Source organism: Thalassophryne amazonica, chromosome 10 (genome assembly GCF_902500255.1).
Source record: "Thalassophryne amazonica chromosome 10, fThaAma1.1, whole genome shotgun sequence".
Classification (NCBI taxonomy): domain Eukaryota; kingdom Metazoa; phylum Chordata; class Actinopteri; order Batrachoidiformes; family Batrachoididae; genus Thalassophryne; species Thalassophryne amazonica.
The window spans coordinates 61,411,234-61,429,004 of record NC_047112.1 but is presented as its reverse complement, the minus strand read 5'-3'; the positions used below and the strand labels follow the sequence as shown (position 1 = coordinate 61,429,004).

At 40.5% G+C, this 17,771-nt stretch overlaps 1 protein-coding gene across 4 annotated transcripts in view; it reads right to left on the bottom strand.

Annotated features, from left to right (window-relative positions):
- The window catches only part of LOC117518860 (homer protein homolog 3-like), a 158,825-nt gene extending 144,093 nt beyond the window's left edge, over positions 1 to 14,732 (bottom strand). For 2 of the 4 annotated variants that reach the window (XM_034180097.1, XM_034180098.1), the window contains exons 1-2: positions 14,291 to 14,729; positions 7,436 to 7,481 (exon numbers count right to left, since the gene is read on the bottom strand). In XM_034180097.1, coding sequence (XP_034035988.1) covers positions 7,436 to 7,458 — 23 coding nt within the window. In that variant the 5' untranslated portion in view covers positions 7,459 to 7,481; positions 14,291 to 14,729. Of the gene's footprint in view, positions 1 to 7,435; positions 7,482 to 14,290 lie in introns of all 4 variants that reach the window. The other 2 variants (XM_034180099.1, XM_034180100.1) reach the window with 2 other exon arrangements.
- Between the last annotated feature and the right edge of the window lie 3,039 nt (positions 14,733 to 17,771).

Below are 17,771 nucleotides of genomic sequence, written 5' to 3'. Positions count from 1 at the left end.
CAATATGGCACTCTATGGTAAATCTGCATGGAGCAGACAGTTCTCAAAAACTGAGTGACTGTGCAAGAAGGAGAAGAGTGAGGAAAGCCACCAAGACAACCCAGAAGAAGTTATAGGCTTATGTGGCTGTGATTGGAGAAATTATGCACAGTGCAAGCTTTGCATTTTGTATCACCAGTTATCCATCTTCATGATGAAGTGCTGTAGAGGACAATTTTCTTAAAAAGAAGACCTAAAAGTTTAGCTACAATTTGCCAGAAGCAGTGGTGGGCACAGATAACCAAAAAATTAACTTCGATAACAGATAATCAGATAACTGAAAAGTTATCTTTGATAAAAATAAACCGATAAACCACCCAAAAATGTATTGGAAGTTACAGATAATCGATAAATTCCAGTATTGGCTCTGGTACATTTGCAATTACTAAGAAGCTGAAATCGACTTTTAACACAATCGCTTTTGAAAGCATCAAAAGCGACTAAAGACCCAAAGAATGAGCCAGTATTTCCATGTTTGACCATGCTGCCCCCTGTAGGAAGCTGCACAGAAGAATCCTGAGAGCACCCACAAAATGAGCTCTCTACTAATCATAATGCTCCGGTCAGGCGGAGGTCTTGAAAAATAAAGTCATCCTAACTTATGGTTTTGTGAAAATACTGATAGAATAACTCCATTAATGTCAATTCTGTCATTTGTACAAAGTTAAAATATAGCATATCTTTTAATGTTGAATAATGCACTAATTCTGAGGTTTTGTAGCAAACACAGACTGCAAAGCATTCTGGATAAAAGTGCCTCTGCTAAACACTGATTGGTTCAGTCATTCATTATGTAAACCAACACGTTAATGTGACGTGTCGTGTGTTGATTTAAAGATAAATGTGCTTTTGTAAAATATTCCATTTTTACTTGTAAAAACAGGCATTTTTACGGAGCCCTGGAAGTGTCATCGCAAATGTTTTGCATGTGGAGAGAATGATGATGTGCGCACGTTTTATGATGTTGTAAAACGTGCACTCGATATTAGTAAGTAAGTAAGTAAATTTATTTATATAGTGCCTTTCACAGACATAAGTCACAAAGCACTTCACAGGTTAAAATGCAATAATAAAAACATAGATAAAACAAAAGGACAAGGTTAACAATTGGTCAGTTCTGAAAAGCCTTATCTTGACACATAAATGTTGGCTTTACACTGTGCGTGTTTTGGCCATTTTTCAGATTTTTCATTCGTGCGAGAATTTTTTGGACCGAGTTTCAGGTTAATCGCGCGTCCTGCATCGTGTAGTGGAGTAACAAGCTTTAACATCTCACGACCACCTCCTGCTGCTGAAGAGCTACAAAGCATCCAACCGCAGAGCTGTCTTGTAATGTTTTTTTTGTTGTTGTTTTGTTTTAAACTTAATTTGTAAAAAAAAAAAAAAAAAAAGCCATTTGCAAAGCCAAAAAAGTTGATTTGACCACCATCTGATATAACCGGGTCAAAATAAATAGAACACTGCCATCTACTGGTGCCCAGACGCTTAGTACTTGGGGCGAATACTGCCATGAACACTACTGGCCAGTAGATGGCAGTAGCGGCCTTGAAAACTTGCCAAACAAAATTCCAAATAATCCGTCTGCTACATTTAAGATGCGTGGACGCAAATACAATAATGTCTATAAACCTAGAGAATATATTCACGAGAATTTTAGGCACTAGAGTTTAATGCTGTTGTCCGTGGAACCTGAACAGAGTGTCTGAAATGGATTTGTCCTGTCGTGAACGTCTGAGATTACCCTATGCTACTCATAATGCATTGCTGCCGGGCACAGCATATGCTCTCAAAACCTTAAAAATTAGCACATTACTTTAAAACGAAAACATATATCTGATATTTTCACTTTATAAAACTTCAGACATGACAGTAATTTTAAATAACTTGTCCAAAATGAGTAGGTTAAAATTTGAACCATAAGTTAAAAATGTATGCCTCTGGATAACTTGGGTGATATTGCGGTTATATCAGTATGGTGTTAACGGAAATGATTTTTTTTTTTGGGGGGGGGGGGGGGTCACCAGTTCTCATTTGCCTACAGAGGATAGAGTAGTTTTTTTTCTGAAAACAGCTCTCTTCTGTTTGCAGAGGGTAGAACAATATACCTATTAGGAAAACTTAACAGGTAGGTCTCAACTGCTTTTAAGTTTTAAAAATGTTTTTCACTGTTCAGCTTAGTTTACTACATTATCGGTCTAAAAGTTATCGGTCGGCAATTCATCGGAAGACAATTAGTCCGATGATAGTTTTTAAAGTTATCTAAAAAGATAATCCGATAATGAAAACATTATCTTCGATAATTATCTGTTATCGGATTATCGGAAGTGTGCCCACCACTGACCAGAAGGTACATCTGAGATGCAAGCGTGGATTTGATCCGTTTTGGTGAGAGAAAATCCTTCTCTGCTCTACTCCACTATGAAGCTAAGAGTGGTGAACTTTGGCCCCGATCTCCCCTATAATGCTCGTGCCTGGAGCACTGCTGCATGGCTGTGGTCAGACTGGAGCGCTGACACTGACACTAGGATAGGTTCTCCCCAACGGAAGGGAGGACGTCTCATTTTGGGGAAAACAGTTTTGGTCGGTTGTAGTTTGTTTTACGTTTGAAAAGAGGTGCCATTTAATTTAAAATGGAAATTCACGTTGAAGTTATTGATTCTTGAATGATCCATCTTTCCACCAGAGAAAATTCCACAACACACACACACACAGCAGAGGATATTATTATTATTATTTTCATGAGGGACACTAACTTTAGTTTACGAACCAGAGAAGTGGGAGATATTAAGGTTCCAGTTCATGGCAGAGATCTGCGTCATTGGCTGCCCCACAAAAAAAGGCACATTAATGACGAACAAATAAAAACTGTCCGTGTGAAGTGGTGGATGATTGTGGACGCGGTGCATCTAATCAGAACCAACGGATCCACAATCAACAGAGAAATGATTATTTTCCCGTTACACACCCTCAAAAACAACGTAACGGCCCAACTGCAGTGTAATGTTTTTATTATAACAGTGTAACGGACCATTACATTGTTATAATGCTGGTGAGAACCCTGTATCATAGCCATAATATCTTAAACAAAAACTATCAGTGGGCGCAGCGAGAGGATACGTAACGCAGCAGACAGTACAGTAGAAGAACTGCTGGCACAAACACATGACAGCTGGACTGGATGTTGCGTTTCTTGTGTAGTAGACGAAACCGAGGAGGGAGATTTGTTTATTTTTTTATTTCTTGCGAAACATTTTCATCTCATTTTTTGTCAACAATAACGCACATTTACACAGTTTTAGTCGGTGTTTTTAGAACATTGGTGGCATCTCATCATCTCGTCTTAGTCATGGAAAAAAAAGGGTTGTTGACGAATATATGAGGTCTCTTAGATAATAAACCGACTTTTTTTTTTAACTATATGGATTTGAATGACGTGTGATTACACCAATCATGCTTGAACCCTCGTGCGCATGTGTGAGTTTTTTCACGCGTGTCAGGGACGTCATTTCCCTGTGGGCAGGCCTTGAGTGAGATGTGGTCCCGCCCTCTCGGCTGAATTCCTTTGTTTCACACGCTGCTCGAGACGGCGCGTGTTGCTTTATCAAAATTTTTTCTGGACCTGTGAGGAATATCCGAGTGGACACTATTTGAGAAATTAAGCTGGTTTTCGGTGAAAAGTTTAACGGCTGATGAGAGATTATGGGGTGTTTCTGTCGGTGTAAGGACTTCCCACGGAGCGGGACGTCGTGCAGCGCTTCCAGGCGCCGTCGTCGGCCTGTTTCGACCTGAAAACATCCTAATTTAAGGCTTAATTTTCACCCAGGACGTCGTGAGAGAACAGAGAAGATTCAGAAGAGGCCGGCATGAGGACTTTATGCGGACATTCCACTGTTTAAGGACATTTTGTAATGAAAGACGTGCGCGCAAATTCGCCGAGTCGTTTTCATGACGACTCGGCAAATCTGTGTGCGCCGCGACAGGAAAAACACCTCCGTGTTGAAAACCATTTGTAAAATTCAGGCGGCTTTTGATGGCTTTCAACAAGTGAGTAACTGAGAAATAACAGCTTGGGCATGTTCCAACTTGCCCGTTAAGGTTTCCAACGGAGGTGTTTTTCCTGTCGCGACCCCCCGCGGTCGGGTCCGGCCCGACATGCGACTCTGCCCGCACGTTCTTTCATTACAAAATGTCCGTTAACAATGGAATGTCCGAATAAACGCCTCATGCCGACTTCTTCTGAAAGTTCTCTGTTCTCTGACGACTTACTGGGTCAACAGAGCCTGAAATGTGGAAGTTTTCAACTTGAAACGGCGAGACGCTGCCGCCTCTAAGCGCAGACCGCCGTCAGGCACCGTGGGCCGTCCTTACGGCGACACTACCAAACCAAAATCTCTCAGCCGTTAAAATTTTTACTGAAAACCAGCTGAACTTATCGAATGGTGTCCACTCAGTTGTGCCTTACAGTTTTGAAAAAATTTTAATCAAACAAAGCAGCAGTCTCTGAGCCATTCCTAAACAATGAAAAAACGACAAGAGGGTGGACCACTCCTCACTCAAAGACTGCCCACAGGCGAATGACGTAACCGACAGGCGTGAAAAAACTCTTGCATGCCCACGAGGGTTCAAGCATGTCTGATGTAATCACACGTGATTCAAATCCATATGGTTTTTGAAAAAAATAATAAGGTCTGATACTTTTCTAATAGACCTCGTATTTCGTCTCATTTCATTTGATAAAATTAACACTACCTGCAGCTGGGTGTTTGTGGCTCGTCAGAGACAGGTGTTCATGTTGGGAATCATACCTGTCATCCTTCCTCAAGTGCTCGGCTGTTTTATCAAGACAGTTATAAACCTGACTCACGCAATTAACACACATACGGCCAACAACCTGACAGTCCTTAGGATGGCATGAATTGTCAGATGTGTCATTATCATCGTAATATCTCAATGTCTGAAATCAGTAACAAACATAATCCCATCATCCGTTGTGTTTCTTACCTCCAGGAGTGGAGCGACAGCTCCTCTGGGAGGGGAACTTTTTTTTGTCCTACAGGTGACCTGATGCATGTTGACAGCAGACACAGCTCTTTGTTTCACTGTGTTTCAGCCATTTTATGGCAACACTCTTCTTGTTCTTCCTATTTTCTGTGACCAAAATCCAGTCACAGACCATGTCATTTGTTTTTACGGTGCAAATTTAATTTGGGCTTTTTTATATTTGTCTTTATATGTGCACGGTGTATACCTTTTATTTTATTTCTTTATCACCACTTTGTCACCCCTTTGAGTTTGGTCTGCTTTGTTGTAATTTGGCACTATATAAATGAAATAAATTGAAACTGAACTGATCTAACTCTTACCTGATATTGCCATCAGCTGCAAATCCTGTCAATTGTTTTCTAATGTGCAAATTTAAGAATACTACCATCACATGTTCCTTTGGCAGAGTTCTGCAAAAGGAACTCGAGTCAGACAGCAGTCCTGTGAGTTTTTTTTTTATACATTTTGCTTCTTTCCCACTCATAGAAAGTCCAGTAAAAGTTGTTAATTATTTAATGTGTTGATGGTATGATGTTAAAATGACTCCAGATCATTTTTCTCTGTTTGGTAGAGTCTGGAAAGCGTGCAAGAATGAATCAGAGCCGTGTACATTTGGCTGATATTTTGATGCGGCTGTATTTTAGGATAAAATTAAAATACAATGCAGTTTGTTTTTGTGTTTGAAAAGTGACCAGAGCGGTGCATAAACATCACAGCTCACTACAGTTAATGTGAGTGGGGCAGCGGAATTTCTGCACTCCAGTCAATCCGTACACAGCTGAGATCAATAAATTCCTTGAGATTTGTACCCATCTCAATCTATATGATTCAGACTTGACACAACCTAAAATCCAGGGGAAAGAGAGCAACCAGACACCGCTGGAGAAACAAAGATGGCCTGAAAGAAACTGGCTGAACCATCAGAGACAAGAGTCAACTTAAGAAATGAGGGCTGAGCCAGGAAAGGCACTGATCCCAAAACGAATGTGATAATGGATGAGTGCAACTGAGCCAGGAAGAAAAGAGAGTGGGAGCTCTCGGACGGACACTGTGGTTGTTAAAAGTTAACAATGGCTTGTATTTATGTCAACCCCTGTGCATAGTGAGTTTAACTGCCACACACTGCAATATTAAAGGTTTGGGGAATAATTAACACCTGGATCATCAGTTCTTCCTCTTACACCGTCCAATATTTCCAGTAAGTTTCAAGAATACTGATGACTTGTTAAATTTTATTTAGTTATTTAAGTAATTCTGCTGACAATCCACACCAAAAAGCAAACCTTAAGCCCAATTTATGTTACTCCATATCCACAACTCAGTAGACACACAGAGCCCTGTGTGTCGTTCCGAACCCCCTCTGAGCCCCTCTCCATAGCCTGATGGGCACCTCCCAAAAATTGTAAATACACATCGAGACGACTGAGACATCACGGAGACGGCACAGGCTGTGATGGCTCCTCTAACTACATCATTACTAAAATCTCACTTTTCCGGTTTCACAATCGATGACTTTCATGGGATAGTAGCCCTGTCTTTGCAAAAAAATGTCACGCCCCCTACTGTTGTGCAGGTGAACTGCATTACAACTCTCACCAACCCGGCTGGAGAACTTTGAAAGGTTCACAACTGCGCCAAAGTGATTGCATAACCCTGGTGTCAGAGTAGGAGAAGCTTAAAATAGGCCTTACCAGTAAACATATATCCAACGTCATCGGCATTCCTTCTTCTTCCAGCGTCCAATATTTACAACAACTTTCAAGAATATTGGTGCGTTTGAAAATTTTATTTAGTTATTTCAGTAATTCTGCTGAAAACCCAAACCAAAAACTCTAAACCTTATTGGTAAATATACTTATCCAACAGTGTAGCAGAGCAAAGCAGAGGACAGCGTGGTGACACGAGCACTGAGGAACAAAGACACAGTTGATACAGTTTCCACAGATACTGACAATAATGATAATGAGGGGGTTGTGGATTTTGTTTGGATGCACATGAACATTTCATGAAGGAAGGGATGGGCAGTTTGATCCCCACCAATACCTGAAATCTGTGTTGGAGCATCAACGTTCAAAGTAAAGCTGCCAGCACACAAATCCATACTGATTACACCCTTTACACTGCTGCTCTTCTCCATCAGATGATATCTGCATTCATCATATGTGCAAATATGAAAAAAAAAAATTGGCGCCATACTGGCATTTGAGCAGCTTTTGCTGATGGAAAGTACAGATATAAATAGCAGTGATCTAAGGCTTAGTATTATTTGGTTGGAGATCAAAACCCAGATTTTGTGGCATCGCCCATCACTGCCATGCAGAGCCACAACACAAAGAACACGGTGTGTTTGTACCTCTCTCTGTGTAGCGGGTACATTTTACAGCTCGCAGACGTCTCCTCTGCAGCACAAGAGGGAAAAGGTCAAAGTGTCAAAGGGTAAAGGTGACATTTTACCTCTGCAGCATGTCAGGCATCATTTAAGGCCGTGCCACTCGTGCTCTTTTAAAACCTGCTGCAATGTGCAGCAACCCAAATTTTACATTTATCTACACAACACAGATGCAGTATGAGGAAAACCAGTCCAACAAAATAAAAGTTGATCTAACTAATATGAGACATGTGGCCAATCACGTTTGACACATGCTCATCCACACACCAAACACCCATGTTAATCCTTTAAATCCATCATTAGCTTGCATGAGCGCACGAGTGGTTTACTCTTTACAGCATCCCACAATCCATTGCATGAAAGTCATTTATATAATGATCATCAAGGTGTTTGTTAATGGAGGAAACGTGAGGATGATTTGTGACTGTTATTGTATGTTTATGCCTGCTTCACTGATTATCAGAAGGCATGTGTTCAGAATCAACCATGAGATATTAATCAAGTGTTTAAAACTATCTGAATGGCAAAGACATGAAGCCGACTGTGAACTTTTACTGGACTCAGAGTTTTCATACAAATGGAGCAGAGCCTGTCTGAAGAAATTATGATCAAACAAGGCGTCCATCGGGAATGTGTGGCGTCACCATGCCGCTTTAATCTGTACACAGAGATGATATTCAGACAGACTGAAGTCTATTGTAAATGATGGGATAAGGGTGATTCTTTAACTACAGGCACTATTGGCCTTGTAAATGTAATTTCCACCACACCATTGCCTTACAATATAAAGCGCCTTGGGGCAACTGTTTGTTGTGATTTGGTGCTAAATACATGTGCTCTGATGTCACTGTTTATCTCCATAGAAACTACCCAACCAATCTTTCATACAAACTGTTTAAAGGGACATTACAGTGTTGTGGTGGAAATTACGGCAACAGTGTGGGACAACTACATTTTGTTTAGAAAAAAAAATCACAACAGTTGTATGACATTGAATACCCCAATTATGTTTTGATTATTTTTCTGATATTTTATTCAGAGATATTTTAAAACATTAGAAAAAATGTTTCTTTACCATTCATTTTTATCATTGAAGATCAAAAGTCTGGGTGTGGGACAAGCACAAAACGGCAATATTTGCATATAATGATGCCGAAAAAGTGAAAAAGTCAGACTACTAGAACAAAGTTCTTAACACACTTTCATTGTAAAGATAACTATAAAAGTGTGAAATTTCCCCTTTTTTCTGTTTTTCATACAATATGATCAAAGGACATAATAAGTGCCCGTAGTCTAAGAATCACCCATAAATGTAACCCACCTCAAGTACACTGATGACTAAGAATTGCTGGCAGACAGTGAGAAAAATCTACTACAAGCCATCATCAGCTGAGCCAATGAGGCTGGAAAATTTAAAACGTGAAAATGAATGTAAAGAAGATAAGTAAGAATAAATACAAACCCTCAAAAAAAGAAAAATCAATATTACCATTGATGGTACAAAAAAGAGCAAGTCAATAAATTAATTTATCTTGGCCAAATCATTACAGTTAAAAGATGTGAAGAAATAAAAAGAAGAATATAACAATCAAAACAGCCTTCTCTCAAACAACTAAAGTGTTCACGTCAAGGAAAATATATTTAGAAACCAGGGGCCTCATTTATAAAACACTAAAAGTATACATGAGCAAAAGGCAACAACAACGTACAAAAATAAATATCAATCAATCAATCAATTTTTTTATATAGCGCCAAATCACAACAAACAGTTGCCCCAAGGCGCTTTATATTGTAAGGGAAGGCCATACAATAATTATGTAAAACCCCAACGGTCAAAACGACCCCCTGTGAGCAAGCACTTGGCTACAGTGGGAAGGAAAAAAACTCCCTTTTAACAGGAAGAAACCTCCAACAGAACCAGGCTCAGGGAGGGGCAGTCTTCTGCTGGGACTGGTTGGGGCTGAGGGAGAGAACCAGGAAAAAGACATGCTGTGGAAGATAGCAGAGATCAATCACTAATGATTAAATGCAGAGTGGTGCATACAGAGCAAAAAGAGAAAGAAACAGTGCATCATGGGAACCCCCCAGCAGTCTACGTCTATAGCAGCATAACTAAGGGATGGTTCAGGGTCACCTGATCCAGCCCTAACTATAAGCTTTAGCAAAAAGGAAAGTTTTAAGCCTAATCTTAAAAGTAGAGAGGGTGTCTGTCTCCCTGATCTGAATTGGGAGCTGGTTCCACAGGAGAGGAGCCTGAAAGCTGAAGGCTCTGCCTCCCATTCTACTCTTACAAACCCTAGGAACTACAAGTAAGCCTGCAGTCAGAGCGAAGCGCTCTATTGGGGTGATATGGTACTACGAGGTCCCTAAGATAAGATGGGACCTGATTATTCAAAACCTTATAAGTAAGAAGAAGAATTTTAAATTCTATTCTAGAATTAACAGGAAGCCAATGAGAGAGGCCAATATGGGTGAGATATGCTCTCTCCTAGTCCCCGTCAGTACTCTAGCTGCAGCATTTTGAATTAACTGAAGGCTTTTTAGGGAACTTTTAGGACAACCTGATAATAATGAATTACAATAGTCCAGCCTAGAGGAAATAAATGCATGAATTAGTTTTTCAGCATCACTCTGAGACAAGACCTTTCTGATTTTAGAGATATTGCGTAAATGCAAAAAAGCAGTCCTACATATTTGTTTAATATGTGCATTGAATGACATATCCTGATCAAAAATGACTCCAAGCTTTCTCACAGTATTACTAGAGGTCAGGGTAATGCCATCCAGAGTAAGGATCTGGTTAGACACCATGTTTCTAAGATTTGTGGGGCCAAGTACAATAACTTCAGTTTTATCTGAGTTTAAAAGCAGGAAATTAGAGGTCATCCATGTCTTTATGTCTGTAAGACAATCCTGCAGTTTAGCTAATTGGTGTGTGTCCTCTGGCTTCATGGATAGATAAAGCTGGGTATCATCTGCATAACAATGAAAATTTAAGCAATACCGTCTAATAATACTGCCTAAGGGAAGCATGTATAAAGTGAATAAAATTGGTCCTAGCACAGAACCTTGTGGAACTCCATAATTAACTTTAGTCTGTGAAGAAGATTCCCCATTTACATGAACAAATTGTAATCTATTAGACAAATATGATTCAAACCACCGCAGCGCAGTGCCTTTAATACCTATGGCATGCTCTAATCTCTGTAATAAAATTTTATGGTCAACAGTATCAAAAGCAGCACTGAGGTCTAACAGAACAAGCACAGAGATGAGTCCACTGTCCGAGGCCATAAGAAGATCATTTGTAACCTTAACTAATGCTGTTTCTGTACTATGATGAATTCTAAAACCTGACTGAAACTCTTCAAATAGACCATTCCTCTGCAGATGATCAGTTAGCTGTTTTACAACTACCCTTTCAAGAATTTTTGAGAGAAAAGGAAGGTTGGAGATTGGCCTATAATTAGCTAAGATAGCTGGGTCAAGTGATGGCTTTTTAAGTAATGGTTTAATTACTGCCACCTTAAAAGCCTGTGGTACATAGCCAACTAACAAAGATAGATTGATCATATTTAAGATCGAAGCATTAAATAATGGTAGGGCTTCCTTGAGCAGCCTGGTAGGAATGGGGTCTAATAAACATGTTGATGGTTTGGATGAAGTAACTAATGAAAATAACTATATACTACTAATATCCTTGGCCGTATGACCATAAAAATAGGAAACAGAATGTGACCTTTTGACCTCTTAAAATAGGTCAAGGTTAGCCATCTTTGAACTTATCTATGTCCCAAGAATGTTCGCTGTGAATTTGAAGACTGGCAGTAATAGGACTGGACCTATGCTAAGCACAGGCAGACGGATGCAAAGTCTTCACAATACCCAATGGCCATATTTTGGCCTCAGGTAAAAATCAGACTTATAATAAAACCGTATGTACGAACACCTGCAATCAAAGTCGTGCTACTTTGAAGCCTGTGCATGCAAATCTTCCTCATATCCCGCCTATATTCAACCACAAATGGTGTCTGCAAAACACCTCATGAATATTCAACCATCTATGTGACACCCAAAGTGTGTACTTATGACAAGTGAGAGGAAGAGCAAGAAAAGGAAAATATTTCTGGAACAGAAATAGAGATGCTTGTGTGTGATTACAGCAGTGAGAATTTAATAAATAACTAAAAATGAGAGAAGGTTACGGTCGTTGTTGGTTTTTGCCCTTGCTGCTTACGTGCAGAAAGTTCTCCAGATTCTCTGAATCTTCTGATTATATTATGGACTGTAGATGATGGAATCCCTAAATTCCTTGCAATTGAACATTGAGAAACATTGTTCTTAAACTGTTCAACTATTTTTTTCACACAGCTGTTCACAAAGTGGTGATCATCACCCCATCTTTGCTTATGAACGGCTGAGCCTTTTGGGGATGCTCCTTTTATACCCATTCATGACACTCACCTGTTTCCAGTTAATCTGTTCACCTGTGGAATGTTCCAAACAGGTGTTCTTTGAGCATTCACCAACTTTCCCAGTCTTTTGTTGCACCTATCCCAGCTTTTTTTTTTTTTTTTTTTAATGTGTTGCAGGCATCCATTTCAAAATGAGCAAATATCTGCACAAAAACAATAAAGTTTATCAGTTTTAACATTAAATATCTTGTCTTTTTGGTGGATTCAATTGAATATAGGTTGAAGAGGATTTGCAAGTCATTGTATTCTGTTTTTATTTATATTTCACACAACGTCCCAGCTTCAGTGGAATTGGGATTGTACAACAGTTATAAATGAGGCCCCAGAAAACATATTCTTCAATGTTATGTTTGGTCACTGCTAATGTACGGAGCAGAGATGGTGGATAATTACAAATAAAATGTGCAAACAAATTTTAGCATTTGAGTTGTGGACATACAGGAAAATAATGAAAATATCATAGACCAAGAAGATTTCTAATAAATAGATTCTGCAGAGAATTTAACAAGAATCAACTTTTTAACATCACACAAAGAAATGTAATATTTTAGTCATGTCATCTGCCAAAACTCAATACAGACCTGAGACAATGAAATATCTTAAATACCCACATGCAGTTAAAATGTCACACCACCATAACGACTGGAGACTCACTGCATCCATCACTTGACTGGACAAACCTAGTTAATGAAACTGAAAAAAATATTTTTTTATGGGAGTATCTGGGAGGGACTCTGAGTAGAGCTGCTGCTTCTTTGCATCGAAAGGAGCCAGCTGAGAAGGACGCCCCAGTCACCTCACTAGGGAGGTCTTCCAGGCACAGCTAACTGGGAGGAGGCCCCATGGAAGACCCAGGACACGGAGAATTATATTTTCCAGCTGGTTTGGGAATGCCTCGGGATCCCCTGGGAAGAGTTACGGACATGGCCAAAGATAGGGAAGTGGGGGATGAGCTGCTTGGTCTGCTGCCAAGCAGACCAAGACCCAGATCCAGATAAATGGTAGAAAATTAATGAATGAATCAATGTAGACAAGAGCAGGTCACTGTGTGGGACAGGATTCGGAAGACTGATATAAAGCTGTAGTTCAACACCAGATGCATTTGCATCCCAGCTTTAAATGGGTATCTGTGTCACCTGAGAAGGTACTTGTGGTGGGCTGCCACCCTGTCCAGCAAGAGTCATAAACTCTCATTCCTGTTTTGGGGGCATTTGTCTTTTGTTTATATAATGCACGGAGCACAATTTGTTAGTTTTTAATCATGCATTAGGTTGAAGGTTTGGAAAATGAGTTAAGGTTAATATAATTAAATGTCTGGAGGTGCCAGGGGCATCCTGGAGAGCAGCTGCCCTGCATGTTTTCCATGTGTACCTGTTGCAGTCACAGCTGATGAGTCAAACCTGGTGTTTCTACCTCTTGATTGGCTGAGCACAACTGAATTGGTTAATTAGCAGTGGAAGCTGTAGGAGGAGTTGGGAAACATGCAGAACAGGTGTCCTCCAGGACCAAGGTTGGTGACTCCTGCTCTACTGAGGGCACCTCTGGATAACTTTGAACATCACTCCTGTGGAAGATCATTGATATGAAAGCTGACAGCAGATTCCATTTTAACTCGAGACGCGACAGCTGGCCAAGAATATGAAATATCGAAGCATCCGTCAAAGATTACTAACATTAAAATACATCTTTCCATATTTTATTGATTGCATGGTAAAACGCACCATTTCTTCACTGACATTCTGAAAAGGGGGAGCATGAAAAACCAGCTTGATGCTTGTTGATTTGCAAAATCCATGAGAAGAATGTGCCCACGGGGCCATGTAAGAGGTCTTAGGTATCACTTTAACTTGAAGTGTCACCAAACTGGTTTATCGGCTGGAGGCTGACCACAGGTGCCAAACACATCCCAACTAATGGGTGTGAGCGCAGCGTGGCACCACTGTGGGTCTGTGCACAACCATCAGCCTGAAAGTCATCTAAGCGCGTGCTTGAGCTGTGTGCGCGCACTACAGTGGAGGAGGGGGCAAAAAAAAGTCACAGCAATTACTGCACGTGTGATCGCGGCTCGTGTTTTTTTTATTACATATAACCGTTAACATGAGAATTCGACCTCTATCAGGTCACATGAACATCAGATGAAAACTAGGTCAAGTCTTGAGGTTCACGCACAGAAGATCTCTGCGCGATCAAATATAGCGAATAATTTATGGCAAAGACACAAACAGCCACGCGCAAAGAAAACTGCGACAAAGTTCCCTTTTTGCCGCAAATCAGTGCGCACAGTCGGAGCTGAGGCGAAACAAAAACACACACAAAAAAAACCCCAGACACGAGTCTAACTTACCCCATGCTCCGATGATCTGGCTGGTGTCTGTTTTTAGAGCTGATTACAATCAGTAACTCTCTGCTCTCCTCAGTATCCAAACTGGTGCAATTTTTTTCCCCGAAATCCGGGATTCAAGTTACTTCTGAAGACAAATCACTTCCGATTCCAGATCCTCCCGTTCCTCCCTCCACTCCTCCCGAGTCAGTTGTTGTACTCCAGCAGCCTCCCTTCCTTTGTTTCCACACCGACAAACACAGCGGATCCGTTGTCTCCGTGCGTAATTACGCACCGAGAACCGTTTGGCTCTGTACCGCGGGCCGCACACACGCGGGTCCGCCGATCAAAGTGGAGCAGCAGATCTGGTGTCTGGTTCAGACCTTCGTCGAGACTTGAGTTGTACTCCCTCCAGCTTCTGGTAGTTGATATGGGAATCCCGATCGACCCACTCGGTGTGAGTGTGGAGTTTCGTCGTCGCCATCTAATGGTCATTCAGAAAACTGCAGATAAACTGCCCCCCATTATTATTTAAAACTTGAATTGTGGGCGCAAATAAAGTCAAGGTCATTCTGAAATTAGTGGAAGAAGAAACCAAGATGGTGTGCTGTGCACAAACAAAGGTTTAGCTGTTGTTTTGCAAAGTTCCATCAGTTTTTAAAAAGATGTTCAAACATTATAAATAAAAATACCAGGATAAACATTATCTGGCTATGGGTCAGAAAAATTAGAATGAAAATCTGACTGAAAAAAATTAAAACACGAAATTATCCTGAATCCCAGGAGGCAGAAATCTTAAAGCTACACTGGAATTTAGAGGCGTGCCCCTCAGGTTGCTATAGTAGCCCAAAAGGGCCACACTTACTCTGCCTTTTGCAAGCAGTGCCGCTGGAAACTGAAGGAAGAAAAAGAAGAGGAATCCATGTTAGCTAATGCAGGCCAACAAGTTTTAGAATGCTTTTTTTTTGTGAAATGGAGAATCAGATTGCAAAGAAGCACAAATGCATGGCACCAAAGAAGTGCAAGTATGAATGTGACTGTATGTATGTGACAACCTCTCCACTAGATGACACCAAATCCTACACACTGTAGCTTTAAAAAAAAAAAAAACTACCAAACAGTATATTAAACCACATACCTGCAGAATTTCAAGCAGGAGAGGGGACAAAGTATTTTCCCATGGATTATGAAATGCAAAATTACTATAAATTTTAAAATCTGTTAAAGATAATATATATATATTTGTTAAAAATAACAAAAATGATATAAAACTCCCATCATTTTTTTCAGCTCTCTCCCAGCTCCATCTTTCCAGGTGATGTCTGAGCATGATTCTGTCTGATAAATCCCTCTTCTATTTTCACATACTATGTTAATTTTCTATGTTTATTTATTACTGTGGCAATGCACACTCTTCAGGAACAGAGGGTGTTGCCTTGTGGAAACGAGAATGGAGACATTTTATGATTGTGGGCTTTTCAAATAAAACCTATTTGTTTCACACTGTGCAAAGTAATTTTCAATCCACCTTGCAGTACAGTGGGTAGTACCATCTCAGCTCACCCATCAACTTCAGGAAGCCTGCGCCACCCTTGGGAACTCTGATGTGTTGCAAGGGTGCAGACACACACAGGTCCCCCCCCCAGTTGACAAGGAACATAGCCACTGGGAAACAAGCCTATGTCAGCTTGAGAGAAACCACCACACTGCCCAAGCTTAGAACTGGCCTGTTGGTCTTCCCAAAGTGCCTTTCCAAAGCATCCAGGCTTGCGGTCTTTCCTTGCAGCCACTGGAACTTGTCCCAGAGTCAGTCCAAAGACAAAGTTTAATATTCTTCAAATACAGTTAAATATTATTGCAATTTCATGTTCAACATCCTCAAAGTCAAACAAAGGTTTATGCATGATTTATGGGATGTATATCAAGGAAATGCACAAGTAAATACCCATTTGCCAGTCTGAGGTCACTGTGACTTGCCCACGTGATCTGAAGGCAAAGGGGGTGTGGCAAACAACAGCTCATTGTCATTTAAAGAGACATTTATAAAACCAGGAACCTTAGAAACGTGAATGTGTAATTATTTAAGAGCAAGGAAAAAAGAGAGAAACATAACTCCTTCAATAAAAGTCGTACAGTCTTTCTCATAAAATACTGAATGTCACAACTGTGCTGAGGGAGAGAAAGAAAAAGAAAAAACTTCACCACTGAATTCATAGGTCTTGGTTTAGAGCCACCACTGGTTTTAAGCAAACGATTTGTTTGCATGGCGCATCAAATGTAGTGGAAGAGCAAAGCAGCAGCTCCTGTGCACTGATTGTGATGCTCAGTGGCCTGTTACATGAATACAGCTGACTTGCTGTAGGGAGAAAGCAGGAGACCTCAGACCTCCTCCTGACTTACAAAAAACTCTTCATCTTCATTTCCAAAGACACTCCTTGAGCCAGTCTGAGGCCGTTTGCAGCACAGCTGGACGGCCTGAGCAACACGGAGCTGTATTTAATGCAGACGACATTAATCGTCCCTGGCAGCCTAGCGCAGAGACACAGATGGGTTTTCTATTCTTCTTGGTGAGGATTTCTCTCAGTCTGCTGTAAAGCAGAAATTGGAACATCTTCAAAGTCACTGCATCCAAAGCATCCAGTGCACAAAATCCAAACACAAAGTTCAATACTTAAATGAGCAACAGCAGAAAAACAGACATTCTGCAATCAAATTTAAAGACTATAGTAAACAAGCTGATAGACTAACCAACAATGCCCTGGGCACACATTGATGAGCTTATTTCTGATAACTGAAAGGACATGTCGCACTGACATCATTTAGATTTAGGCTGTTAGTGACCATCCGATGATCCACCGGGATTACTTTGTGCACTGCCGTGACCGGTTTCAAAGTATACGACATTCACAACAAACAGCTACGGAGACTTCTGAAAACAGAGTACTCGTGAGTACTCAAGTGTTTCCAACAGATGATGTAGTTACTAGAAGCATCCCAGTGTGCGCTTTAATGAGCTGAGGCACAGATTAATTCCAAAATTTACACAAGTGTGATGTTGTGTTATGGCGGCTCCTTTTTAAAGGGTTAACTGTTCATTTTGATGCAGTCATGGTAAAAGGAGCAGCTGTAAGAAGGTTTTGTGCACCTGCAGCCAAGAACCATAGAAGCAGCCTGTTGTATGTAACTGTGAAAAATCTAATAAATATTTTTATCTGTGTCATCACGGAGACATTCCAAGTCCATTAAGTGTCAATAAACAGCTGACATGCGGGTTAAAACAGCTTAGCCGTTTTAACCCGCATGTCAGCTGTTTTGTTTTTATTAAGGGATTATTCAACATTAATTCTCTTTTTAAAAGTTCCTTATAGAGATTGACAGTTTTATGACATTTGAGAGTCTACAAGCTTAATACTGATTATATATTATTCAAATTCAGCCAGAAGTCCGTCTAAATTGGGGGTTAAAACAGCTGCTGCGCACACACATACACACAACATCTACAGAC